Source organism: Phoenix dactylifera, chromosome 7 (genome assembly GCF_009389715.1).
Source record: "Phoenix dactylifera cultivar Barhee BC4 chromosome 7, palm_55x_up_171113_PBpolish2nd_filt_p, whole genome shotgun sequence".
Taxonomy (NCBI): domain Eukaryota; kingdom Viridiplantae; phylum Streptophyta; class Magnoliopsida; order Arecales; family Arecaceae; genus Phoenix; species Phoenix dactylifera.
Genome location: NC_052398.1, coordinates 13,387,413 through 13,413,383, shown reverse-complemented (window position 1 = coordinate 13,413,383; position 25,971 = coordinate 13,387,413). Strand labels below are relative to the sequence as shown.

Below are 25,971 nucleotides of genomic sequence, written 5' to 3'. Positions count from 1 at the left end.
CGTATATGCTACATGCAATATGCTATTCCATATCTCATAAAGCTTTTGTGGTCACAATTATCATGCAATATACAAACAATCATGAACATGGAACCAAATCTCTTCGGTTCAATTTTAATCAAGAAAAGCTTTAAACTTGTTTGATCTAGAAGGACAGTATTCAAGTTAAAAAGTATTAAGTTTATATAGGCTATATCCAAATGAATTGTCTAATTCACAGATCTAACACCTTGAATCCTACTGAGTTATGCAAAAAATAACTTAAAAAGACATTACCATAGTTTTATCATGAAACCATCTTGAATAACCATGCCAAAAATCAAATAGCCAATCACGACCCTGACAAGTTGCCACAAGATCTCGAGTGAGTTCCTCATAGAAGAAATGCCATCATGTCAACCACATGGTGGACAACAACCAGTATCCAATTGGCACCAAACAAGGATCCAGTAACTTTGCATAGGAGAATGGCCAATAAAGCCATAACAAGGGTAGCATAAAAGTTGCCTCAAACAAAGTTTTTTTTTTTTTTTTTTGACAAATTGGATGAGCATAAATATCCTTCTAAATATCAAATTTTGTATGATATCCTTCCAAAAGTGATATTTGCATATATGCCCTCGTAAAGCACTTGTTTTGCTATTTTCTTTTTTATCCTTATTTTTGCATATGTATCCACACAATCTAACGCCGTTAAAAAATTAACAGTTTCAAATTAAAATAACTAATATACCCTTAATGGATAGATGTGAAAAAAGAAATATTTATAAGGCGATCACGATGGAGGACAAAAAAGAATCATTAACGGTGTTAGAAGAATCATTATATTTGGGGTATTTGTGTAAAAACAGTGTTTTATGAGAATACAAAAATAAATATAAGTTTGAAGAGGGTATTCACGCAAATTTAAATTTTTAGAATAATATTTATAAAAAAATTATTAAATAATACAAGCGTAGATAAATCCAAAGGAATAGATAAAGAAAATTCCAATGAGAGGGTAAAAAAAGACATGATTAAATAAAACATAGCACACTAAAATGGTGTGCCACGTTGGTACGAAAACTTTTGCACACCTTATACAAACACTTGTGGGCTTAGCCTGTTCCATTTTTCTTTTTTTTAAATACAAATACATGCAGCCCATTATTTTGGAGAGACTCTCTGGAACATCATACTATTGTTCTTTCTCTATTGAATTGTGTATTCTGTTGGTCTTGCTCATGCGAAATTAGTGCGAGTAGCCGGTACCTAAAAAAAAAAATACAATCCAAATTAAGATGTTATAGCGACCATCCATACGATGGATCCTTGTTGATCAAAGCATGCGCGGAATACTGAGTCCCTGATATAAGGGTGTGGTGGAATTGGATAAACAAAAGAAGCGCCCCACTTTTTCTTCTTTTGAAAAAATCGGTTAAATCCGCTGCCTGGGCTTCGGTGGCTCGGGGTTCATCGTATGAGCGATTAGGGATCATTGGGCAACCGAATCAAGATCGATTCCAAACTTTTTTTGGGGCAACCCATGCTCGCTCCGTCCGTCGTCCTTCTCAAACCCCCAAACCCCTGCCGGGAGATGTCTGAAACCCAGCCACCGCCCAACGGCGATCAGGCCGGCGGCCACAACTTCGAGGCGGCGGCCTCGGCGGCGGCCGCGGCGGCGGAGGCCGTCAAGATTGCGCTGCCGCCTCCCAAGGCGGCCATCATCGCCGATCTCAACGTCGATCCCCCCGAGAGCGACGGCGAGGATTGCGCACTCGTCTCCGTCCCCGATTCCTCCGCCAGGTCCCTCCAGCTCGGTCGCCCTCCGCCTTCTTTCTCCTCCTCCTCTTCTTCTTTGTTGTCTGCTTGTTCTTCCTCGCATTCATGGTTTACAAACCTTTTATTGGCTGGCAAACACTCCTTTCTCGTGTCTTCTATCACCAAGATGTTGTTTTTATGCCCAAGAAGTTTGATAAAGGAAAATTAGAGCGTTTTACTGTTAGGTATAAATTGTTCTTTTAGGTGCAAAATGGATTATCTCCCAGGGAAAATAAAATAATCCATACCTTTCTGATTAAGGATGGAGTTAGCAATATTTATTAAGGGAAGATGGTAAACATTAACGGGGTGATCGATACAATTCCTTCTCATCTGTGATAAAAGGGATGGAATTGGATGCCTAAATATAGTCTATACAAAAATAAGGGTCGATCAGTTGTTCATTCTGAGTAGATAGAGTATAAAAGGGCATAATGTGGATGCCTAAGTTTTTAAACAATAAACAGATTTGTCATTTGCAACTGTATTTGATTTTAACTAGATGTCGCATTCAGTTTCTTGATTCTTCCAAAATAAGCAACTTTTCCCCCAATTCTGTCTATGTTGATCCCAAGCCCAGACAAATAAGGGGTAATAAAGGTTTGGAGATTGTTGCAAGAATACAATTTAAACAATGAAATAAATCATATTTGGTACTTGTTAATGCTCAGGAATTGCGATGTGGCGGCATGGGCAAGGTTTGGAAGTTTTTAAAAAGTATTTAGAAAAGCTTGCAGTAAGTCTGGGGCAAGCGTAAGATATTTACACCAACAGCTTGTGATAATGCCTTATTCTATCATCAAATGCTAATGATAATTATACTTCAAAGCAAACTTTAACTTTGCTATTGTTTATCACAGTAGCTCTTCGAGCCAAAACCTTACTCTTGTGGTAGTTAACACCTCAAATCTCAACCTAGTTCGGTTGTCCGCTGGCATGATAGACTTGTGCTAAATTATTAGATATTGGGAGGAAGTGAACCTCCCTATATCATGGTTTATGTTCTCAAGCGCTTCCATTCTGAATAACGTCTCCTAAAGCAGTATTTTACCTTCTTATTTAGTCCTATAAAATCTTAACTCGTTTATGTGGAATACATTTATGAATACAAATAGTTCATTGCAAAGGTGCAAGGGGATGATTCATTATTTCCAAATTTCTTATTTTTAATGATTGTTTAGAGGCTTTTTAGGATTTGTTTAGTTCATATTTTAGGATTATGAGGGGCTTTTGAGCTGATAATTGGGCTTATGGAGCTGGTGGAAGTATCAACACTAATTTGGTATCGATTTTATGGTGCCTCCCATGATCTGAGCTCTCTCCCCACCTTTTCTCTCCTTTTCCCTTCTCCTGTTATGCTGTATCTTCTATTTAGAGTAGTTACTTGCACAAGGCCTCTCCTTGGTTCTCAGTCCAGTGTCTAAGGCCCATTGCAGCAGCTTTGAGACTCCTTTTTTTTTTTTTCTTTCTTTCTTTATTCATTTATTTTTGGAGGAGGGGCTTTGAAAGCCAGTAAGGTTGAAGGATTTGTATTGGGGTTTCTCTCTATCTTTATTCGAGAGGCACCAATGTGAAGCAAACAGGGAAAAGAAAAGAGCCTCGGGCCTCCTTTTTTCATGCATCCTGGCAGATACCCATGAGTGTCAGTTGGTTCCAGTCACTGATCCTGGTTCATACTAGCCAGTGCAATCAGGTTTCAATGAAATGCTCCTGTTAATTTCATATATAGGGATCTTGGACTCAGTACCTCGCCAGTCTTAGCCAGGATGCTTGGGGTGGACTGGTACAAACTGGAATTTGAGCCTTTGCACGACGCACTTATGTATCCCATTGATCTTATAAATTTCCTTATGGTATTTATTACAACAGTTTTTAGAATGTTTTGAAGATATGTTGCTTTGCTGCTATATTTTTGCTTTCATAATCTAATCGAATTCCTAATCGGAACTGTATCAATTTGCAGGAGCAGTAACGATGAAAGCAACCTAGCAAAAAATTCTGTGATTATCAAAGACAATGATATTGTTGAAGCTGAAGGTAAGGTTCTTAGCTCAGGAAAATGCCATATAAGATTCAATGTTGATCATCTACTTAATGTTGGAAATGATGCAGATCTGGATCAACAGTGTCATGGGGCTTCCATGTCGCGCGAGGAAAAAGTCAGCAATCTAAAAGCTGTGAGTTTCTCATCTTTAGGAAGCTGTATGATTTTTTAAGAATTTTGGTACTGAGCTCAAATGATCTGAATTATCATGAATGTAATTTTTTAATATGAAATTTGAGTGGACAAGTGTTTTGCTGATGCAAACCCTCATGAACCATGAGTAAGTTGAACTTGGCATCGCACCCTGTGAGCATGCAACAAATAATTAGGGTAATGGAGAAGTGACCGAGGTCTAGTCTGCTAAATGAGCCAATAAAAGTTGTAACTTGCAATGATGGATGACCATGGATGAGGGTCATGAACTTCAGGGAGCACCAATGCAGCCAGTCAGACAAAGCCATACAGGTCTCTCAAAGCACCTTTTGCCCTCCTATGCAACCATACACATCGTCTCTGTCATTGATGTCATCTTTCTTTAAAGCTAAACATTTAGTTCTACAAAAAGATGTACCTATAGATGCAAAGCTTCAATGAATGACTAATGACTGTCCTAATCCCCAACCAGGATGGTGACTAGAGTTTGAGGGTTTTGCTTAAGTTTGTCAGATGCTTGTCAAATTAAGTTTATATATATATATATATATACTGGCCTATTTTCCATATTTTGGATCTTCTTAAATATCTTGAGTTAAGATGAGTGATTTGATCATGGGCTCAGGGGTTATTTTCATTGATAAAAGTCAACTTTTGCTAGTTTTACAATGGTTTTGAAACCATTTGTAAAAGGTTTTTTTTTTTCAACGATTTCTTTTTGTTAGTGGTTGTTCGATGAAGATCTTAGACTTTATTCAATTTGTATGTGTCTTTGGGTTATAAGCAAGCTGGATCTACTAATAATGATTTAGATGTTATATTCATTCGTTTAGGTACTATTGTACCTTATTTCATCATTATTTAATGACAATAAGAGTTGACATTACTAGACAACCTAATAGTTCTTTTTCTTTAACTTAATTTTCTAGATTTTTCTCTCTCTATTTGCATAATTCTTGATACTTTAAAGTTTTAGCAGACTTGTATTTCTGAATAGCTAAAGACTGAATGGACAGAAACCATATGTCCAAAGGATAGTATACTATAAGCCAGTGATTAATAGGTTTAATTAACTTGCACTATGCTAGTATTTCCTTTTATTATTTTTCTGATTTTTGGTATCATGGGCATCTTATAAAATTTTTAAAAATTATTTAGGAGTGAAATCATTAAAGTGGAAAGAAAACTGCTAAATATATATTGAAACATTTCGGTCCAATCTTAGACTGAAAAGGTTTTTAAAGTTGTTAAAAATAGATAAACAAGGAAATCTAAACACTTCTAAAACTTGAGCTGATTTCTGTTGTGCTCAGATTTAAGTTATAATTGTTCCTTTTTTGGTAATAAGAAATATTATTTAGTGTTATGTATATATGAATACTTAATTAGAGAGTATGTCTCTTACGCAATTTATAGAACTCTCTTGTTTTTTTTTTGTTTTTTTTTTTTGCAAGTTTCTATAGATTATATTACTGGTCCTGATGTAGATAAATTATACTTAAATCAATAGATGAAATTAGGTACAAAAGTACAGCGAGTCACCAAGGTTTCAAAAAGGCAGCAATTGTATGTGAGCACTCAAGGTACGCCATAGTGTCTAAGCAGTATGTGGCTGCCTATGCAGTTCATATTTAAAAATATTAAAAATAATCAACTCGTGCTTATAGGTAAAAATAGGAAATTTGTCGATAGCTTGATTTAAAATTCAGTCAAATAAGAACAACTATACACAGGGTGGAGGGAGGATGCATATCTGTGGCTTGGGCTTATGCTGGCTACTTGATGCTCTCTGTTGGACCTGTTTACATGCAAAGGCAGCCTAGACCCTATTTGAGGTGGTCAGGAGGCCATATATGCATATGCAGCTACATAGACTTCTTCTTAAAACAGTTTCACTGATTAGCAGAAAATATTATCAGGTATGATGCTTTAAAAATATTTGAGAACTTTACAAAAAGTTGGCGGTGAGGGATGAAGACAAATCTTATCATTTGAACTGGAACAACGTCGTTCCTTTTACTCGTCTCAGAAAAATTCCTTGGAAGTTTTATGCACTCGAAAGAAAAATGCTAGTACATTTGGGTAAAGATGCATCTTGATATCTATCTGTGTGATGCTTTTTTGAATATAGACTTTTCTAGCTAAAACTTAACTGATATATTTTACAGTTAAGGTTACATTGGATAAAACTGCCTAGGTTCCTAATTCTGTGGCAAACATTTGTCTGTATAACTGCCATATTTTTAGTGAGATTAGTTTTTCCCCGACATTCTATATGGTGTGCTTGTGCTATTTTTCTGTTTCATCATCATCATAAATATCTGTATTGTAAAGTTAAACTATGCTTGTAGGGTTTGGTTCATGTCGCACGAAAGATGCCCAAAAATGCTCATGTGCATTTCATCCTTGGCCTAATGTATCAACGATTGGGTCAACCACAGAAGGTAATTACTGAATTTCATCTTGGCATTTATTTTTAACTTCACTGCAACTTCTGTCAAATTCGATCCTCTTGATAATCCTCCAGGCAGTCTTAGCATTTGAAAAATCATCTGAGATATTACTACGGGATGAGGAAGAGATTCGGAGACCAGATTTGCTTTCCTTGGTGCTGATACACCATGGACAGGTGCATTAGCTTATAACTCAAAACATTATACTTTGCATCCTTGCTCTCTTTGACATTTAAATCAAGTCAGAAAATAGATATTTGATAATGACTATTCTTAGCTTTAACATCATTCCCATTGCAGTGTATTTTGCAAGCACATACTGGGGATAGCTCAGATAAAGAGCTTGAAATGGGTGAACTAGATGAGATTCTTGTGAAATTGAAAGAGTCGGTACAATCAGATCCAAAACAGGCTGCTGTTTGGAATACGCTTGGTTTGATACTTCTTAGAACTAATCGTCTGCAGGTGCTCAAGTATTTCTGCTTTGGTTTTTTCCCCTTTAATTTCATAATATTTACAGGTTATTTCACAAAATTCACTAACAATCTTCACATTTCTTTCTTTATGCTAATTTTGTTCTCTTATTTTCTCCAGAGTGCTATATCAGTTTTGTCATCCCTCTTGGCCATTGTTCCAGACTACCTGGATTCCCTTGCAAACCTTGGCATTGCATACCTTCAAAGGTGTGATGATTTTGTCAACATTCTGAAACTGCCGCCTGCTTCTATAAATTGGACTAGTTGAAGAATGATTACTTGATTTAAAATGAGGTGTCCCTTAGTTTTCACTTATACGAGAATTTATATGAGCTCTTTTTTATTGGAAATGTAGATAGCCCCATGATTGGGGTCATAATCATTTGGAAATTGTTATACATTAGGCTTGCATATGGTGTTGGCGGTTTATTAAGTCCTGAACCACCCATGTTGCACCAAATAAGGTCAGGTCGAGCCCAATCTGGGTGTGTATTGCTAGGTCCCAGGTGAAAAACCTTTGTTTTTTTACAATATATGAAGGTTGGGAGAGGAAATGAGAGATGTTGGGAGCTCTCCAAGTGCAAGATTTGAATTGATCAAGCTCAGATCACTAGGAAATCAGTTGGAAGAGAGTAACTTTGATTGCCTAGATCAAGGTTCACAAATTTGGTACTAGGTACCGTACCAGTTTGATACTGATGCTCAACATGTAGAAGTGTATTGGCATGGTACTAGTTCATTTTTTTATATTTTTTTAAGTTGTTATGGATATTTTAAAGTGTAGGGATCCTTGTAATATGATTTTAAGGTTATTTTATTATTGTTTTATTCCATATTAGTCTCAAGACTGGATGATTGCTTGATGGATACAATCATAGTAAATAAACATAGATAATTCATAATTTTTAACTTGAATATATATATATATTCAAATATATTTGAATTACAAAATATATATCGACATCTAGTCCCTCATGGAGTATCTATACCGCTTGTAGATGTCCGGATTTCGTTCATAGTTGAGGTCTTGAACTTGACTCCAACCAAGGTATTATGCCCACCTCCATATACAATAACTGGTCCTCTTGGATAGCCACCTTGATACCGATCCTTTGTATGATGTCGAACTTGCTATCTCACCTGAGAAAAGATTGTGGTACCAAAATTTGACCGTTAATCTAGCTGGGGCTATGGATGGTAGTGGCCACTCAAATATGACCCATCAAACGAAGGGTATGCTTATGGGTCATAAGCCGGCTGTGCAGAATATGACTCAATATACAATGAGGATCCACTGACATCCAAGGATCCTTCTTTGGGTTCTATATCATTAGCTACAGTAGTGTCAAGTTTTGAACTGCCTCAAGAGGCTCGTCTCCTATATGCTATTGTACCTTAGCGAGTTTTAAATCATGTACCTTGGTTCGTATCTTATGTGGGATGAGTGAAATGAAACTTGATGATGAATGGACTCAGACTATATGGTTGCAAGTTGATTCGCCCCCGCCATGTCTACTGCTACCTCCCTAGCCAGTAGATGCTTTATCATTTGGATTGTCATTAGGATCATTGCTCGTATTGTGAGATGATCTAGCCAACCGGTCATTTAAGGGCTCGGTGGTCTTGAAATCTAAGTGAACATGCTCCTTATCAACTCTCCCTAATGGATCTACATCTTTCATTCTTTTCTATTTTTGTTACTTTGATGAACTGCTTTCTTTCCCTGGCTGCCCCTATTTGACTGGCTATGCTAGGTGGCGAAACTTTCATTCTTGCAGAATGTCCTAGCCAAGGTTTGTTGTATTGGTCAGTACTCTACTGTATCAGACGTACCACACCAGTACCGAACCGATAGACAGTCTCATATTATACCAACTCTCGGTATGTCTCGTGGTCTCATTCCGTATTGTGTACTGACACCGTAATGGGATGGTACTAGTATGGGATCCAGTACCGAGACGGTAAATCTTGGTCCTAGCCATATTGCTATAGAAGGCCACGCTGATTGGCCCGACCTCCTTGGCTTGGCCTGGTGCCATTGTGACCTATCCCTACCATCTCCTTGTTATATCTTTGGGTGGAGTTCTCAAACGTAGACTCTTGCGATTTTGACTGGCTCCCTTGACTTCTATGGTTGCTCCTTCTACTGGGATTCGGCTAGCTGTGATCATGACATTGCCATATTGTTAGATATATTAGTGACTTTATAATTTAATTTCACTTAATACATGCATAAAATAATTTAAAAACTATGCATCGTGTCCTAGAAAACTCCTAATTAACAATACACATTGCCATATTTTTCATTATTTTAGATGAATTAATAATTTTAAGGTATTAAACATTTTAAAACTTTGATAATTTACAATGTAATGCAAATAATGGCTGACTTACTTCAAAAAATATTTCTAAATTTTCTATGCAATATTTTGTATTTATAAATATTTTTATTATTTTAAATAAAAATATTAATATGTAATTATAAAATGTCTGAAAAATTAAATCGATTCAAAGTAATACAGAAGCCTATCATTGGTACTACATATATTTTTCTGCCTATGGGTATGTCATTATAATCACTTATTTTTGATTATTTTTTTAAAATTGGGGTTAGGTTCAGGTAGCCATTACCATGCCAAAACTTCAACAATTTCCTGCTAACCAAGTGACATGCACACTCGCAAACATGTTACTGTTTTTTTTTTTTGAACAATTTTTATTTTTAAACTGAAAAAATATTTTAATCTAAAAGATCACATGATTGATTGAATATGGTGATTTCTTCAATGCATAATTAAATTTATAGCATATGATAAAATTATGCCAAAATACAAAAAAATTGGCATGATCTCCCATTCTTGTAGCCATTTTTGGCCTATTTTAGGCTTAAAAGAAAAAAAAAAAAGAGAGGAGAGAAGAGGGAAAAAGATTTTGCCTGTTTTCTTCCTTGATCAGAGCTGCTGACCTGCAAAATCTGTCCGTCCCCTTCTTTTCCTCACTCCCCCATACTCTCAAGCTTTTTGAAGTTCAAAAGAAGAGGACAAAGTGGTCAGGAAGGCCTTTTATCCTCGCCCTCATCAATTATTAGTTTGAAATTGGCAAAAAATGGTCTGAACTACGCCGAACTGTGTGAAACAGGGCAATTTTGCTTGGTTCAAATTGATTTGGGCTGGTTCCTGTCAAGTCCCAAACTGATCACTCTAACCAACCCGATCCTGTGCCAGTTTGGTAAAATGTTCTTGATTTTTTTTAGAAGATATAAAAAACATAAAAAATGTGTTCATAAAGTAGATGAACAAATAATAAAATTCCAGATATAAGAACTGTGTTCTTGCTCATCATAAGCCTACATATTGCATATCTAGTGTTAGGAGCATCATGTCTAGTTCTTTAATTCTTTTAAATTATGAATTCCAAAATTTCTTTTCTTTACTTTTAAGATTTAAAACTCTCAGAAACATGCTAATTTTATGTGCTTAAAGCTTATTAGAGATCAAGAAATAATTCTAAAAGGCATATAGCCATATTAATTACATAAAGTGGATTTTGCATTATTTTATATGTTTATAACATGATTGATTTGGATATTATGATCTAAGGGATTGCATGATCCATAAGATGGATCTAGATCTCATGATCCTAGCGGATTCTAATCCAAGGATGAGATCCATATTGTGAGAGCCACTTTGTTGTAGGATTTAAACAACAATGGCTCCACAATTAAGTAAATAGGATTGATATCTCTGCCATTTTACTTTTACACTTTGCATTTCCCAGATTTCTGACTTGTTTTAGCATGGTGAATGGGAAATTGATAGACTTGTCCTGCTGTTGATAATTAATGTTGTTTTCCCTTTTTGTTTGAAGTACTAACTAACAATTATGTCCAGTGGAAATTTGGAGCTTTCTGCAAAATGCTTTCAAGATCTTATTCTTAAGGATCAAAACCATCCTGCTGCTTTGATCAATTATGCAGCTTTCCTTTTGTGTAAATATGGATCGATCATCCCAGGTATGACCCTAATACATTTAGTTCCTTCCAATTATCTGTTCTACTTTATTAGGCCGATATCCTATACTGTTATGGATATAACATGGAAATTTTATGCTTGTATTATCATTTTCTTTTTGCGTTCAGATGTTTGTTCCTGTACTTATTTCTTGTCCTGTCTTCCCTAGATTCACCACATATGCACCTTATGTTCTTATGTTTGTGATGCTCCTCTTGCATTCTTGGATTATCTTTATTTGTTAGAATTTGAATCATAGGATAATGCAGGCAAAATTACTAATTGTTATCTTTTGTTAATTTCCCAAGAAATGCATCGACCAACTGTCATATAAAACCATTAAAACACCTCCCTTCTTCCTCCATATTATTTATGGATCAAGTTTCCAATGAGAGGGAACATGACCTTGGTAGTCACGCACGTGGATGGGCACTAGGTTTATATGACAGATATTTAATAGAATTACTTTTTTGTTGTAATTGTTCAAACTGGTGGTGAACCTAGCCACAAATTCAGCAACCATGAATAATATGGCATGATTGAAAACTTTGGAATTTGGAAAAAGAAATCAGGTGAATTCGGAAGAAGTTTAGAAAATTAAAAATAAATAATAAAAAGGTCAAATAAAAATTCTTATATGTAAAAAAGGTGAGTACATATTTTCATCGCTGCTAATGTTATTTCATAAGAAATTTTAGTTTGCTAATTTTCAACCCAATAAAGAGGAACGATTCAGAAAAAGAAAGAAAAAGGCTTTCTGGGATTGTAATCAGGGGAAAGACTTAATGTTCCTTGCCACTTCCAGTTCAAAAAAAATATTGGAATATGCAAAAGAGAAAACTAAAAATTTTGAAGATCTAGAGTGTGGAAGGCAGAAAAATTGTCCAGGAGGGAGATGTGGTGTGACTCTGTGGGTTTGATTGGAGTCTCTGACTCCATTATTATTGTTGTTGTTGTTGCTATTGTTATGGGCCTGACATGAGGCATTAGGCAGTGGGACACATTTAACTCTCACGTTTCCCCGAACCCTATCACATTTGTCCACTAATGAGAGACAACCCTCATTTCATTCATTTACCCTGCTGCCTCAGCCCATAAGTGATCTGCCAAATTGCAATCTATGTCCATGTCAAGATAAAACTGAAGCTTCAGAAGTTAATCTGTCTTGCAATCTCTTCATGAAATCAACAAATTTTGTGAAACATTCGTGATCTGTTAGCCAACCAGCAAATTAGTCATCGAACTATTCACCTAACTTTCAAGTCATGAATAATTCATGTTTTTTTGGGAAAATTGGCGAATCTTGTTACTGTGGTGCTGAAAGAAAGAACAAGAGTGCCATTTAAGGAGACTTGGCACCAAATTATAGTGATTCCTTTTTCTAGGATGCTCGCATTAGCTTATTATAGTAAATCTAGCAGCAAAGCTACAGTTGATTGGGTTTTATCATGTAAATGATTTTTCATAAGTTTAAACTAGTCATGGTACTCTTTGACATTCCATAAGATGTCTGTGATAGGTGTTTGGCTTCTCTTTAGGTCAGCTACCTAAGTAGAATGATCACAGAGAACGGCAATGATGCTCAATATGTGTTGAAGATACTTACTGATTCTTGATGTCTTTCAATAGATAGCTAATCCCTCTCTCTTATATAACAATGGTTGTGAGGATTGTCCATTGAGTAGTTTATCATTTAGTTGTCTTGTTGAATGTACAGGTCCAGGGGCAAATGCAGGTGAAGGGGCTTATCCACATCAAGTTGAAGCTGCATCTGTTGCAAAAGTGTGCTTAACAGCAGCAGTAAAAGCTGAACCTAAAGCTGGGGCATTATGGGTGAATCTTGCTAATGCATATTATGTGGCTGGTGATCATAGGAATGCAAAGAAGTGCTTGGAGCAGGTAGCAACATGTCCTTGGCTCATTTCTTCTTAAAGTTTTCAGGCTATTCTTAATGTAGCTTGGGAGTTTAGGAGCTCTGAGTCCATCTATTAAGAAGTGGAGAACTCAAATTTCTGGTTGATATGCCAACAGAAAGGAAATGATATTTTGTTATGAGGTGTAAATTTTACAAGGAAACCTTTCCCTTTTTCTCTGGCCAAATTGCTCCACTTCTATCTATATTGATGGAAGAACCTAACTGTGAGTTGTTAGTAAGGGAGCAACATGGCTAACTACAGACTTTTTAAAATTATTTTTGCACATTAATCTGCGCAAATAACTTAATAGAAGGTGTTCAGATAAAGGAAGGTACCAATGGAGTGCAGATTGAGGGTCACCATGTTTTCTTATACTAAATTACTCTTGCCGTATGCTTGTCTCTGTGCAGGCAGCAAAATTGGAGCCTAATCAAATGTCTGCTCGATATGCTATAGCAGTTCATCGAATTAAAGATGCTGAAAGGTCACAAGATTCTACAGAGCAGCTTTCCTGGGCTGCAAATGAAATGGCATCGATTCTAAAAGAAGGGGACCCTGCAGTAATTGATCTTCCAATAGCATGGGCAGGGTTGGCGATGGTGCACAGAGCTCAACATGAAATTGCAGCAGCTTTTGAAACTGAGCAGAGGGATTTGGTGGAGGCAGAAGAGCGAGCTCTGTATACATTAAAGCAGGTGATGCTTCCTGTATCAATTCGAATGCTCAACCAAACTAACTTCCTTTTTCATTTGTTGGCAATCTTTCTGGTTGAACTAGATACTACATTTTCTGAATTGAAGATCACCTCTTACTTTGCAATCTAAAAGATTTTTCTAAGATGGGATGGCTATTATCATTTATTTTATTTATCATAATTCTTGCTTTCATAACAAACATGTTCTTGTAATAGTACCATAAGTTAATCAACTTTCTTATTTTTCATCCAGCACATAGTGATAACATAAAATCTAGTACATTCTAGGAAATATCTAATGGGCATTTCTCTTCGACATCTTTGTGTTGGTTATGCAGTAGAAAGACATTATCCGCTTTTACTTGGCGTCCATTTGTTTGGCATGAACTTCTTATACCTAAGTATGTGTCTTGTAAATATGCCATGTCATTTTCACTATACATAGTTGAGTTGTAGATAAGGATGTATCATAAGGACATTTGATGAAGTGGTGCTCTGACTTTGGAGTGTTTGTGATCGTCTAATACCAGTGAGGCTTCAAAGGGAAATAATGAATCAACTATTGGACAAAATCTATTGGTTAATTCAGGATTTAGGCTGTAAAATATTTGTGAAGCATGTAAATATAATTTAAAAAAAAAAAGATATCAAAGTGGATGCATGTTACAAGTAGGAAGGATATAATTGGAAATGGTTAAATCAAATGATGCCTTGTAGTAGCAAAGTTGAGGGTGTTTTCTTGTACCACATATGATGGCCAGATCAAGGAGTGCAATTAATATATGTAGAATGATTGATGTTCCAGTTTCTCTGATCTAGGGGCAGCAAAATTGACTAGGAGCAATTATTATTTATATCTAACTATTTAATCACATGTAAGGCTGGCAAACTAACGAGCTGTTCACAAGCCAGCTCGCATTCGGCTTGGAATTCAGCTTGAGCTCGGCTCACTTGATTACTCAATGTCAAGTGAGCCGAGCGTGAGTTAGGTTCAGCTCACTTATTTTTGACTTGCGAGCCAACTCATTATATTATATTATATTAATTTATATATTATATATTATATGCTATATATTATATATTATACGTTATACGTCATACGTTATACACTATACATTGTACATTATCCATTGTACATTATATATTATATATTATGTATTTTATATATTATATATAGTAAGTAGATATTGTATTTATGGATTTATAAGTAATAAATAATCAGCTTTTGGATTTTAATCCAGTGGCTGACTTATTAAATTGTTCAACCATTGATTAAAATTCAATAGCTCTAGTGGGTGGAGTAAATAGCGATGATTATGAAGCCCTAAGACCCTAAACACCTCTCCCATTGTACCACCATGATCCACTTTCCCTTTCTCTTGGTTCCCATTGTGGCATCCACTCAGGCACCCACCAATGGCCTTTCCATGGCATTCACTTACATGCCACCACCAACCTCTCCTCTCGATCTCTTCATAGCATCTCTCGCTGCCACTAGCCACCCATAGGCTTCTCTTGATCAACAATGGCATCCATTCTCTCCTGTTTCTCCTATCTTCCATCCTCCCTCTTCCTCTCCTCGTTTTGCTTACAAGTGCTGATAGGAAGGGAGGTTGATGATGATGAGACAGCAGGCACTCTTTTATTCCCTCAAGGTAAAGGCTCCCCCAAGCTCTCTTCTACATAGCAACACCCCCCCTCCCTCCCATTCTCCATGGATCGACAATCTCCTCCCATCAAGGTTTTCGTCCACTAAAAGGAGGATTACATTTCAAGCTAAGCCGAGCTCGAGCTGACTTGATTATACATGAGCCAAGCACGAGCTAGGGTTTCTCAATTCAACTCGATTTGAGCTGAGTCATTTTAATTTCAAGCTAAGCTCAGTTTGCTCATGTTTGGCTCATTTCCACCCCCAACCACATCGGAAGTCATGAAAAAAATACTTATAGGAAAAATGTCGAAAATGTTTTCTCTTTTACTACATTTCTTATATTAGACTAAGATCCTAGAGTGGAAAAATGAAAAAGCATTTGGCCATGTCAGGAGTTATGCAAAGTGTTCAAACTTGTTTTTCATCCTAGAATAGATGAATGCAGGCTTGTCATAAAATTCCTCTTCTTATAACTGCTCCATAATAAGAGTGAAGGCCCCATTGAAACTTATCAGAGTTAGTTTTGAACAAATCATAGTTAGGCCTTTTTCGAAGGGAGAGTATCTAATCTAGTAGCCACATTAACAGAAGAGTCCCGCAAATTAGATCTCTTCAATCTCCTTGTTATGCGACTTAATTTTCCACTAAAAACCTAATGGTCTCATTCTGACCAGATATGCAAATTTGCTACTCCTAAGGCAAAATAAGATGGAGAAGACAGCTATTTTGGCTCACTTTTATGTAGGTGCCCTCTGAATTTTGTAAGAGCATCTTCTATGAGGAGAGAGAGAACAGGGTTAATGTAGAAAGTCTTCCAAATATAGTATATGAGCAAAGAAAGAAAAGATGGTATCCTTTGAATCAGCCTTGGAAAGCATGCTCCTGGGAGTAGCATAAAGGCTAAACTTGCAAGTGTGAAGAGTGAATTAGCTAATTCTTTGCTGATTGTTAAAGATAAAAAGCTGGACTTATGTACATGACCTGGATTCCACACAAAACTATCCCAATTGTTTGCATCACATATTGACAGAAGACTAGAATCCATAGATGTATTGTAGAAATGACATGCGGCACATCACAGACCATTCCCAAATAGTTGTGTAGTTGTCACATGGCGTTATTGAATGCAGGCTGATTGATTTCATCCAGGAAAAGCATTGAATACCAATGCACCTTTGTCAAGGATGGGCTATATCATTAAAGACAGGTGGAGCAAAGGGAGCATCAACCACTACCAAGGGTGTCAATCTGGGTCAATTAGAAGTTGGCCGATAGTATAGGTCAATCTGATAACATATAAGAAGTTAAGGTGTATATTGGAGACACACACATGCTACAGGCTGAATATGCATACATAGACAACATTAATGGAAAAATTGGTCCCAAGGTAGTTGCCAGGCAGTATGAAGTCGAAGATAAGGAGAAAATTAAAAATTTGAAGTTACTGTTAGTAAATAATGAATAAAAAAATGAAGGTAACGGTGGTAACCAACCAGGACACATGGCGAAATAGGAAAGGAAATGGAGGTAATGACAATAACGAACCAAGATGCATGGCGAAATGGGGAAATTACTCAACCAAGCGGCTGGCGCATAGGTGGCATTCTGATAGTTAGAAGTCCTTGAAGTTCAAAGCAATTGAACCCATCTACTTCTTTCTTTTGATCTGATGAAAATTGGTGGCACACTTGCACAGTTACTCAATCAATTGTAGAGTTGTTTTCTTTTCCATCCATCTCAAAAAAGAGGGAAACACCAATGAGTTGGATGCAAGGTTTAAAAATCGCTGGAATGGGATGGTATGAGCGGTATTGCACTTTTCCAGCTGTAAATTGGCACTGATACATAGCGTGCTAGTATGGGACCCCTATCATGTGTCGGTACTTGTTATCATATTGGCAAGTTTGTTGGACCGGTATCGGAGGTCGTACTAGTTGGTGATTGATTTGGTATGGTACTAGTATGTATCGTACTAATTTGAGGCATACTGAACTAAAGGGAGGGAGGGGAGAGGGAAGAGAGAGATGATGGAGAGAGGGGTTTATGGAAGGGGGGAGGGAGGAAGAGAGAGGGAAGGGGAGAGAGAGGGGGGAGAAGGAGAGGGAGGAAGAGAGAGAGCAAGGGAGGGGGGAGAGGGAGGGGCTTACCTCAAGGTATCGATCGGGGTCGAAGATGTTGGCGAGGGACCCCATGGCATCGATCAAGGATAACGGTATTGTCTTCAATGTCGATTGAGGGTGAAGGTCCCGTCTTCGACATTGATCGATCATGTCTGCATCATCTTGGGCATCGTTCGAGGGCAATGGAGTCAATTGGCACTGAAGAGGGGGAGAGATTAAGAGCATTCAAAGCTTTCAGCTGAAGGGTCGAAGGTTCTTATGAGCCGAACTGACCCAGAAGGATGAATCATCTCAATTTTGTGTTGGTTCTGTTTGGGACACGCTGGACCATCCCGATTTCATGTTAGTTCAGTTCAGTATGGGATCCGTTCGGCAAATGCTGCTCATTGGTTTTTCAAAAAACCTATATGCTCTCCAAAACCTTTTTTTTAAAACCTTGGAAGGATGCTTTTGCCTTATGATTTTCCAAATATTTTAAACTTGAAAGTGCTCTAAAACTTCTAGAACTACAGACACCTCTTACAACTGCCAATGGGGATGGCAGCCAAGCATGGACACCTGGATCTAACTTCATGCTTATCTCTCGGCACCTTTCTACCAAACCCTCGGGTTTCTATGAGCTCCACCTCCCTTGCCTTAGGACTTTTTTAGTCCCTAGAAGATCCTTGTATGCCTGACTCAACCTGAGCCCTTAACAAATCATACTTACATTTATCTACGAGATCCAGATGAAAAGCATATGAGACTGAAACCGCTGCACCAACTAAACCCATATGGTTGCATGCAATATTTAGCTTCTGTGGCCATTTCTTGTTGGATTGTTTTTGAAATGCAATGAAGCTTGCAAAGTTGATCAGACATGGGGATACTGTGGTAGATTGGCTTAATGGTCCGTAGTGTTCTCTGCAGCGGGATATGAGATAGCAAGATTTGGAAGATAGAGGGTTCTGGAGTTACTTGGTTGAGAGCCAGGAGATGTAGGTGAAAGTCAATTTCTGATGACTGAGGATGATAGATCTGCATTGGTAAATATTTGTGCAAAAGTTGTAAGAGCAAACTTGACAGTAAGGTTCCTCTTGTGCTTGGCAGAGGAGGTGATGCTGTAGAAGATAGGGAAGCCCTTTTACCTTTTCTTGTGCTTTCATTTAGATAAGTAATGGTGGTTCTGACTTAAGACTTTTTTCTACCCAAAAAACTCAGGCTTTTTTTTTTGTATTTGGAAGTGTTCAATGTTTGTCATATAGACAAACAATTAGATAGGTCTTGTTTGAATGGTTCGAAATATGAATTATATTGAATGTGTTTTCTCACAAGTCAATTGTTTTTTCCTTCAACATTATACTGAAAAGCACTTTCATTTGAAAATGAAACAGAAGAAGTGGAATATAAGTTATACAGTGAATTATCCAAGAATAATTCTGTGGTCTTTCTTGTTGAAATTTGAAGCTGTTAAGCAGAATTTATATGTACTAGGACCCCTTGCCATTGGGTCCTCTGTATTGTGTTCTGTTGTTTAATAGCAAGCAAACATGGTGGTGAATGAGCTGACTGTTCTTGTGACCATCTCATCTGAAGGAAGAACATCCACATCTAAAAAATTAAAGCATCACTTTGAGATGCATGGTTATTTGATGTCTAACTCTTTAACCATGAGACAGTCTAGTCTTTTTTGTAGTCTTCGATGATGTTCATGTCTTTATTTGCTATTGCTTTTTCAGGTAGTAAAATCCGTAGACTTGCATATTTAAGTTTGCTGAACCACCTTTTTTTTCTTAAATTTGTGAGAGAGATAAAGGGAAGGAATACCCGCCCAAGATAAATTACCAACGTTTAACATTTGGGGATGTATCACCAAAGATTTGAACCCAGAACCACCTTCTAGGAAGGGAGAATGTGACCATTGGGGCTTTGTCCAATTCCCTGCTAAATCACATTTTGAAGGGATGCTTTTCTTTAATATGGCATTTTTCTATTCTGATGGTTCACCTAAGAATGAATCCACTTGTAAGTTGTAACATTGATTATCTGAATCATCACAGCCTTTCTCCAACTTTCCATCAAGTAAGCTTACGCCACATCCATCTTCGACACATTAAATTCTTCACAGTAATGGATGTTTATTTTTTTGCAATTATTTTCTTGTATCTCTTATACGCAAGGATTGCTCTGCAACAGGCAATTGAGGAGGATCCAGATGATGCAGTTCAATGGCATCAACTTGGTCTTCACAACCTTTGTACCATGCAGTTCAAGATGTCAGTTAAGTTTCTCAAGGCTGCAGTAGCCCGATGCAGGGAATGCAGTTATGCATGGTCCAATCTTGGTAATTGTCATCTCTTTTTAGCAGTTAAATATTCTTCTTTAACTGGGCTATGAGTCAGCCAAAGACAGCATGGTGGGAATATGATTTTTATTAGTTTATTAGCTGGATGCACATGGTAATTTTGAGAAAGGACACCGAGGAAGTAAAAGTCGATGGTTGGGAAAGGTGATGCATAAAAATTAGGATGCCTAATGTCATGTTGTAAGATGATATGTTGTATCCTCTAAAAGGATGAGGGTGGGGTATGGCCTCCACAACTAAATCTCTTGATGATTTTTTATTATGATCCTTGTATGGCATTTTAGGCATTCTAAATTCTCTTGATCTTCTATATGATGCTGGAACTGATTGATAGGGTTAATAACTAGTTAACTAGTTTCATTTCTTAAATGAGTTTGTTGATTGCATCAATCTTGTTCGTACAGTCAGGAAATGCACAAGAATAATTTTATAAATGCCATACAAGTGACTAAACTTGTTTCACGCCCGTGTTGCATAATATTTTATGCCTAAACTTGTTTCCAAACCCCATGTTGCATAATTTTCTATAAATCTATTGCATATGCACAATATAAATAGTTTTTAGGCTAACATCTTAATCTGGTACATAAAATTCTAAATTGAGGTTTGGCTTTTGATATTTGAGCTCATTGTTGTCACAAGTAAGATAAGTGGTTTTAAGAGCAATCAATGAGATCTGATTAAAAATAAAATAAACTACAATTAATTACTAAAATTTGATCTGAAATATTGTTGGCATCAAGATTTAAAGCCCGGTATCGGTTTTCGGCCAGACCAGTATGGCACCAGGCTGTCCTGTGCTGATACGATGTGGGGCTTTGTACTCTAACCATGCTGGGACAGCCAGGAATCATTTTTTTATTTTTTTTCTTTTCATTATTTTTTTATATTTTTATACATGATGATGTTTAGGCCAGCTTGTTTTGTATTCCTTAATATTTAGAGGATGTTTTTAAGGATATGCGATAGTTGAATGTTGATATTGATACTGAGTCTGTCGTACCGGTCGGTACGGGCCGGTACATTTTGGTACCGAATAAAACTGTTATGGTACAGCTATATTTTTTTGTTCCAACCATTCACAATCCGTACCGGTCGGTACTGGTACGTACCGACCCGTACCAAATCCGTATCGATTGGTACCGGCCCGTACCGGCTCTAAATTTTTTTTTGGCTTTTGGCCCGAACCAGCCAAACCGGTACGGTACCGGTACCGGCGCCCACCGGTACATCAGTACGATCAGTACGGCGGAATTTGATACTAACACTCAATCATCAATCGACTAATAACATTTATGAGTGAAGAATAGCAAATAAAATATAGTATTGAAACAGAAAAATCAAAGTAACCCACTTTAATAGTATAATCCCATGCATGATGTTGATGCCTCTTATATACATGCAGATCTTGCTGGTAGTTGGGACTTAAACATTATACCAGCTTGGATATTGTCCTTACCCCTGCTTGTCATAAGATGTCAGATGATGACTCGGTTGTGGTTCGTGATGCTGTGGATGTGTGTACATCTGAACCTGCTCAGGAGTCAGGATAGTAGGAACTAGAAAGTAGCACTGTTCCATCCCTTTCTCTCCTCTTATCCTTCTCTCTGGCTCTCTTTCTCACATTATAGGGTCAGAAGCGCCTCACAAGATGCTTAAAGGCATCTCTGAACCCAGCCACCCCCATGTCCTTTGAAAAAGGAAGCAAGAGGCATCCCAACCGGGATTGCCTCATACCAATAATACTTGTATTGGTATCAATCTAGTTCGGCTGGGATGCCCCATCTGGGACTGGTTTCGGTGATCCAAGCCCTGTCTCAGTGCCGGAATCCCATCAGAAAGCGGTAGCATTGGTAGCTTCCTTGTTCGACCGGTAATTTGAACCATGACTAACAATCTCTGATATATGAATGGTCTATTCACTTATCAATCTTTTCCTAGTTAGTGGGCAAATTTAGTTAAAACATTGTCTTTTCTAGTTTATTTTTATAATAGGTATCATATATAATTTTGTTTACTTCTTCCAGATTCCATATTAGGATATTTTTGACAAAAAAAAAAGATTATGACAAATGTGATAATATATACTTCATGTGTCAGGTGGAAAATTCCTGTTATTTTCTGAATGAAATTTGTTTAGCTGCACCTCGAAGATTCCTGTACTTTTCCTGACAAAAGCTACAATTTTTCATGTTATAGGTATTGCATTGCAATTATCTGATGATCCATCTTCGGCTGAGGTAGTATACAAGCGGGCACTCTCCCATGCTACAACCCAACAGGCCCATGCCATCCTTTCTAACCTTGGAAACCTGTACCGTCAGCAGAAGAGGTTTGAACATGCAAAGGCAATATTTGCAAAGTCTCTAGAACTGTGCCCAGGATATGCACCAGCACACAACAACCTTGGGCTTGTTTTTGTGGCAGAGGGCAGGTGGGAGGAAGCTAAAGCTTCTTTCGAGAAGGCTTTACAGTCAGACCCATTGCTTGATGCTGCCAAATCCAACATGATGAAGGCAGTGGCCATGTCTAGAATAGGTTGAACCATTTAAGCGACTTCTTCAAAATGGAGTGAACCTGTGGTCAAGGCTATAGGTCTTTTTTCAACCCTATGTAGGTCAAAACGAGAACCGGAGATCCTTGTCCCTGCTCTGTCGAATTGGTTCAGAATTTTATTTGTCCCTCCTTCCAAGTTGAAAGCTTACATCCTGTGGCAGCCTCTTTCTTCAAATCCTCCTCATTTAAATCAGGCTCTTTTGATCTCCTTTCTTGACCTCAGAGAGTCCCTTCTTGTGAACCATTTGCTTCAATGGTTAAGGCACAACTAGAGATTGCAACAACATATTGTTCCCATGTTAATCTTGGTCATACTGAGACATGCCCAACAGCAAAGGCAATAGCTTCATGGAATCAGTTGTACGTATTGGATAGGATGGGGAAATTAGATTAGACGCTTTGTACATGCTGAGCTCTGAAGTTACACAAGTAGTATTCTGATCTCCAAAGCTTTAGTAGGATGGTCTATTAAAATGGCAAAAGGTTGGAATCCCCAAAAGATGCTCTCTACTGTATTCATGTGGAGAGGACAAGGCCATTTCAATACTTCGTGGTTCTAGCTTTTGTATCTTATTTGTTTTGAAGAACCAATACACATCATCGTGATTAGAAATTTACTAGAAGGCAACTAGGTTACCCTTGAATCAGCATGTGGATCAATGAATCCAGCAAACTACATGATTAGCTTGTTTCTGTTATCTTGATTATTTCTGCAGTGGTTGAGGCTTTGGTGTGCTTTGGCTTTGTCATGGACTGGTGAATGCTTTTAGCAAATAGACCTCATATGTAGTGAAGTTTGACATCGAGACAGATATTTAGCCCAGGAAGTCCAGTGATTTTCTTTTTCATATTTGATTTGCAGCAGCCATGTGAATTGGGGCTTATCCCAATTGTCGCTTCCCTTTGCTTATCCATTAAACATTTTGGTTCTGACCTTGAGTGGTGTATCCCTATGCATTTGGTTCCATTTTGGGACTAAGAAAGATTAAATTATTTTAAAATTAAATATCATGTAGCTTGAACTTTTCAATCTTAATGAACGAGTTTAAATGTAAGCTTTAACGATTCAGCTTTTCCAATCAAAAATTAAGAAAGTTTTGATTTTTCAATTGTTTCAAAATTAAATATCATATAATATGGGTAGTACGATGGGGATTTGAAGGTTGTGGCCTCGCCCTGTTCAGTGGAATGTCCAGCCAAAAAATCTGAAATTGGCAGTTTAGATGGAGGGTTATTATGAGAATCAACGTGTCTAGGAATTCAAAATTTCTCAGATAGAAATTTTGAGGCCTTTATATAGTTTCAGTAATATGTTTGTATTTATATATGAATAATATCGAAGAACAGGCTTTGAAGTATAATTTTCAAAAAATTATTCAAATTTTAAAAAATAAACATACCTTATAATTTAAATGATTTTGCATGCCTGCTTCCATGCATTTGGTGGTGGCCTAAACTGAGATAATTAGATTGAGACGAACCGCATGAAGCCCGTAAGGGCGAAGCTCTGACTATTCTAATGGTGCACGAGCAATCGTGATGCACATGGTGTAAGATATAATTTTTTTTTCTGTAACCCATGTTACAACCTGATCGATAAGAAGGAGCCAAATCTTCTCCTAAGTCTCATTCTCCAGCCTCACGTGGACATGGAAAATGGCGAAAAGTGCCAAAGACTTCCTTCTCATCGGCCTAGTCTAGTGCCCACCCGGACCTTTTCCAGTCTCTGTGCCGTGCTCCTCCGCCTCAATAAAGCTCTTAAAAGAAAGCGATGGAAACCAGTGGCAGTCGTTGGCAGCATCAGGATAAGACTGCGCCCCTGCATCCACCCATCTCCCTGCTAACCTAACCTAACCTCCAACCCTAATCCAACGGCCACGATTACATTGACGACAAAACCCATAACCCCATCAAGCTTCCGGTAGACCCATAATAGTCGTGACATATTCCACTGGATTCCGTTGTCGCATTAATGACCTCCTTTTCTTTCACTCTTTCACCCGCCTTCGACGCCACTATTCTAGTTTCTAACCTTATCCCGGGATATCCATCAGGGTCAAGGGATATCCGGATAACCCCACAATCAGCCAATTGCGTTCCTCCACGCGTTGAAAACGTCCTCCACGTCAGCATCACCACCTGGGCAAAAAAAAAAGATCTTCTAGAAAAGTGGCGCCCTTTTTAGGCTGGATGGTTCGCGCCCTTTTTAACTAAAAAAAAAATGAGCCCAACCGTCTACCGGTGAGCCCGAACCAAGATCCGACGGCCCAAATTCCTCAGCCTACGCCGCCGCCGGAGATGGCCTCCACCGACGCCGACGCCGACGCCGACGCCGTGGTGGCGGATTCGCAGCAGCTCGACCTCTTCCCCCTCCACCCGGAGCACCTTCTCTTCCAGGACAGGGACCCGCCTGTCGCCTGCCTCCTCGATGACGACGGCGGCGACGAGCGCCCCACTCTCACCGCTCTCCTCGGCGGCGCCCCCTCCACCGGAGACGGATCGTCGCCGGTGTGGGACGGCGACGGGGACGGGCTTGCCCGGAGGGCTCTCCGCGGGCGGGAGCGGTGGGTGTACTGCTGCTCCTCCTCCGCCGCCTCCTCCTCCTCGTCATCGTCGGATGAGGTCGCCTGCAACGGCGCCGGCGTAGACCTGTGGTGCGGTGTGCCGCAGGCGCTCTCGCTTAAGCTGGACTACGAGGACGTCCTCACCGCCTGGTCCGACCGGGGTTCCCTCTACATCGACGGCGATGGCCCGCAAGTTGTTCCCGAGCTCCACCATACCGCCTCCCCGGTGAGTCTATATTCTCCATCAGAAGAGAAATGAGCAGATCAGAGCCATCTGATGCGATGATGGATGATTGATGGCAGGTAATGGTGGAGGTGGGGAGCACTGGATGGAGGGTGCCGGAAAGCGATCGGGAAGCAGGGAACAGGGAAGCGAGGGTGATGCGGTACAAGGAGAAGAGGCGGAGCCGGCTCTTCTCCAAGCGGGTTCGCTACGAGGTGCGGAAGCTCAACGCCGAGAGGCGCCCCAGGCTGAAGGTAAAAACTTATGCCGACTCCCCTCTTCTCGACTCTGTTCTTGAACTGCCGAGTCCTTCTTATTATGTTACATGTATTAATGTAGTTTAATCAGGCATGAAACACGGAATTAGCAAGAGCACTTTATTAATCTAAAATCTGGACTATGATTTGAAAATTAAAAAAAAAACATTTGTGTGTTTGCACATCCATAACAGTTTGGATTGATCAATCTTTCATGGCATTAGTTGTTGTTTGATGTTATGCCATGATTGGTTTCTCACTGATTGTCAGAAAAATCTCAAAAAAAACATCTTTTATTTTATTTTACTTCTTTGAGAAAAAAAAATGAAATCTGATTATCATCTAAAAAATTTGTGCAGGGTCGATTTGTAAAGAGGAAAGATGTGGAATAAGGATCTTTTTCGGTGAACATAAGAATAAAGGACAGGCAAGGTCGGCTAGTTAGATTTCACCTTCTTGTAGATTATGTTTAAAAAACCAAGTATTTTGTTGTATGAAGTGTTACAGATGTTAAACTATAATGAATTGTAATATACAAACTGGAAGAAATAAGTCAATAAGCTTTTCTTCATGCCCAGTCTCTTGGTAAATATAGGGCAATAATGAAGTAATGACAAAAAAGAAAAAGAAGCAAAAAAAGAAAAGCACTCAAACATTTAAAGCTCTAACTAGCAAGCATGATTGTGGTTACACTCTCGTTCTACTAAACA

At 38.3% G+C, this 25,971-nt stretch overlaps 2 protein-coding genes across 4 annotated transcripts; both read left to right on the top strand.

Annotated features, from left to right (window-relative positions):
• Nucleotides 1-1,351: 1,351 nt before the first annotated feature.
• LOC103712438 (UDP-N-acetylglucosamine--peptide N-acetylglucosaminyltransferase 110 kDa subunit) lies at nt 1,352-23,065 on the top strand. 3 transcript variants are annotated; one of them, XM_008798962.4, is made up of 12 exons: nt 1,352-1,785; nt 3,764-3,837; nt 3,913-3,977; nt 6,349-6,441; nt 6,525-6,626; nt 6,751-6,915; nt 7,045-7,133; nt 10,817-10,938; nt 12,654-12,835; nt 13,263-13,547; nt 19,493-19,640; nt 21,861-23,065. In XM_008798962.4, exons 1-12 carry the CDS (start codon nt 1,526-1,528, stop codon nt 22,202-22,204), a joined length of 1,929 nt encoding a protein of 642 aa, XP_008797184.2. In that variant the 5' UTR covers nt 1,352-1,525; the 3' UTR covers nt 22,205-23,065. The 3 variants fall into 3 exon arrangements, with proteins under 3 accessions (XP_008797184.2, XP_026662692.1, XP_038984273.1); XM_026806891.2 differs by lacking the exon at nt 1,352-1,785 and adding an exon at nt 1,830-3,583; XM_039128345.1 differs by lacking the exon at nt 1,352-1,785 and adding an exon at nt 3,635-3,653.
• A 548-nt stretch (nt 23,066-23,613) lies between these two features.
• On the top strand, nt 23,614-25,838 carry LOC103712429. Its single transcript, XM_008798952.3, has 3 exons — nt 23,614-25,007; nt 25,085-25,258; nt 25,621-25,838. The coding sequence occupies exons 1-3, from the start codon at nt 24,516-24,518 to the stop codon at nt 25,651-25,653; spliced, it is 699 nt and encodes a 232-aa protein (XP_008797174.1). The 5' UTR covers nt 23,614-24,515; the 3' UTR covers nt 25,654-25,838.
• The last annotated feature ends 133 nt before the right edge of the window (nt 25,839-25,971 follow it).